General features: G+C 34.3%; 1 protein-coding gene across 1 annotated transcript; it reads right to left on the reverse strand.

Moving 5' to 3' along the window:
* Nucleotides 1-1,090: 1,090 nt before the first annotated feature.
* LOC115890195 (coiled-coil domain-containing protein 113-like) lies at nucleotides 1,091-2,766 on the reverse strand. The gene has a single exon (XM_030910357.1). The coding sequence runs from the start codon at nucleotides 2,742-2,744 to the stop codon at nucleotides 1,152-1,154; it is 1,593 nt and encodes a 530-aa protein (XP_030766217.1). The 5' UTR covers nucleotides 2,745-2,766; the 3' UTR covers nucleotides 1,091-1,151.
* Nucleotides 2,767-3,048: the final 282 nt, after the last annotated feature.

The raw sequence follows: 3,048 nt of genomic DNA on the forward strand, positions 1-3,048 counted from the left end.
CTTCAAACCACCTTGGATCAACCTCTTCACTACTGGTCAATTTTTTCATCTCTTAGACAAGTATTCAAGGCAATGTCTTGTATCTTTTTCCGTCTGGACCAGACCTTAATATTCTTTCTCAACTCGCACATTTCTTCTTTTAATTTCAAATATTCTTTCACTTCTGGTACGGTATAAGATTCTTTCAGATTTCTGCATTGATCATATTTCCTCTCAAACTGATCCAGTTCCTCTTCCGTTGCCTCATATTCTTCTTCTCTTTGTTTAATTTGGTTTTTCTTTTCTTCGATCTGGGAATTGAGCGAATTGTATTCTTCTTGTTTTTGTAAATATTTCTTGTGGATGCTTAAAATAAGATTAGCGCTTCCGTTCATTTTTCTAAGTTCGATTAAGTGAATGTTCTTCTGATCGTGTTTTTGGAGAAAATGCTTGTTTTCTATTACTAGTTAGTCTAATCTTAATTTTTCGATTTGAAATTGAGCGCTTTTCAGCCATTCCTCCATGTATCTGATGAACTTTTCGGCTGGAATTTGTTGAGTTAATCTATCTACTCCTTGAATTACTATGTTAGACTCAAATATATCGGTACCTAGCTGTTTTATTTTTCGCTTCTCTAATAGAAAATTCCTCCAATTCCGATTTCAAATTTCTTTTAGTAACGTGACTTCTTTTTAAGAAACATTTCGGTTTTTTGAGTTAGGTTTATCTTAGGACCTCTACCTTATCGTGATCTGCTATATTAACCTGTGATCTGCTATAGAGGTAAGACTAGGAAAGGAATCCAATCTGAATTTCTGCCTAGAAGGTTTCTCTTGAAGTTCAGCGGCAGAGAGAAACGATCTTCTTGCTATACAATTCAGAATATTCTCTATCGATGGCATAAAGAGAGATCGTATCGCTTAGTCGTGTTTATGACTGGTGTGAAATTAATAAATCAAATTAAGCATGTTGTTTCTTTCTTAGTGTGGTCTCTGTACATATTAACATAGTAAAAATTGGAGTTACTCTTCAGATCTGTAATTTGTATCTAATAAAAGCATAGTAAATTGATCAGAACTTCAAAAATTTTATTATATGTACTTCAAAAAGATTAAAATTCCAAATTTTATTTGTAAAAATTTAAAATACACTGTAAAAATATGTATATAACATTACAGCATTTCACTAGATGACAGGCTTGGAATAGACGTGACATCTTCAAACCACCTTGGGTCAACCTCTTCACTACCGGTCAATTTTTTCATCTCTCTTAGGCAAGTATTCAAGGCAATGTCTTGTATCTTTTTCCGTCTGGACCAGACCTTAATATTCTTTTTCAACTCGTACATTTCTTCTTTTAGTTTCATATATTCCTTCACTTCTGGTACGGTATAAGATTCTTTCAGATTTCTGCATTGATCGTATTTCCTCTCAAACTGATCCAGTTCCTCTTCCGTTGCATCATATTCTTCTTCTGTTTGTTTAATTTGGTTTTTCTTTTCTTCGATCTGAGAATTGAGCGAATTGTATTCTTCTTGTTGTTTTTGTAAATATTTCTTGTGGATGCTTAAAATAAGATTAGCGCTTCCGTTCATTTTTTTAAGTTCGATTAAGTGAATGTTCTTCTGATCAATTTTTTGAAGAAAATGCTTGTTTTCTATTTCTAGTTGGTCGAAATCGACAGCGTGTACATTTTCTCCTAGCTCCTGTCTTTGTATGAGTTGTTGTGAGACTCTCTTGTATTGCACTTTCATCGTGGCAATCCTTAATCTTAATTTTTCGATTTGGAATTGGGCGCTTTTCAGCCATTCCTCCATGTATCTGACGAACTTTTCGGCTGGAATTCGTTGAGTTAATTTATCTACTCCTTGAATTACAATGTTATACTCAAATATATCGGTAGCTTCTTTAATTTCCGCTTCTCTAATAGAAAATTCCTCCAATTCCGCTTTCAAATTTCTTTTAGTAACGTGACATCTTTTTAAGAAACGCTCCAACTCCGCTTGAATATCTTCCATAGAGCGCATAACCATTTCGGTTTTTTGGGTTATGTTTATCTTAGGACCTCTACCTTCTGCTATGGAGGTAAGACTAGTAAAGGAATCCAATCTGAATTTCTGCCTAGAAGGTTTCTCTTGAAGTTCAGTCGTAGACATAAACGATCTTCTTTGTATATAGCTCATAATATTGTCCATATCGTCCAACAAGTTCGGATCATTTTCTTTTAGAAAAGTCTCAAACAGAATATTCTCTAGTTCTAAATGTCTATGGTCCATCTCCATTTCGTTAACTAGATCTATAACTTGCTGATCAGTAAATTCATCTAAAGGGTGAGGTTCCTTTGCGATTTCGTCATTTTCTTTGTCGGGAACACTTTCCTCATCAGTTTTAATAGGGGGCTCTTGTATGGTTCTACCTTCTGAATCTTCTACTTCGCTTTTTGCTGTATCTTCTGGTTGGTTTTCACGACTTGCTTCATCATCGGTGGTAAGCTTGTCAGATGTTTCATTTGACTCGACATCTGTTTCTATATCATCTTCATCTTCACCTTTTTCTTCTTCTGTCGTATCACCTCCCACTAATTTTTCTGGCTCACTAATAGAGACAATATTTCCTTCTTCACTCGGCCCTGGTTTTTCATTTGGCTGCACTTCACTCGCGTTATCACCCGATTTAACACTAGCATCCGTCATAGTTTTTTCTTCTTCATTTATTGGTACTCCTTCTGCGCTTTTTTCAGATTTTTGTATTTCTTGACCTGACATTTCGATAAATCAAATAACAATGTCAAAGTATACCAGGTATTATAACTTTGGTTAATCGATGTGTCTGAATCCTGGCAACATGTACAACAACAGTTCTATTCTTTCTAAATTTAAAATTAAAGTTGCGATCTGTCAATTATACGAGGAATAACAAAATATTGATATTTTGGTGAAAGTTTGAAACACCCTATGGAGTACGTTAACAAAGCAGGGAATTTGAAATAATTTTATCATCTAGATGTATCTTTTCTCGATAGTTTGTTTTTTGGTTCATCTCAATCGTTTTTTTTTTTGAGATATTCGC

This window comes from Sitophilus oryzae, unplaced genomic scaffold, assembly GCF_002938485.1.
Source record: "Sitophilus oryzae breed Bouriz unplaced genomic scaffold, Soryzae_2.0 scaffold_1177_pilon_pilon, whole genome shotgun sequence".
NCBI lineage: Eukaryota > Metazoa > Arthropoda > Insecta > Coleoptera > Curculionidae > Sitophilus > Sitophilus oryzae.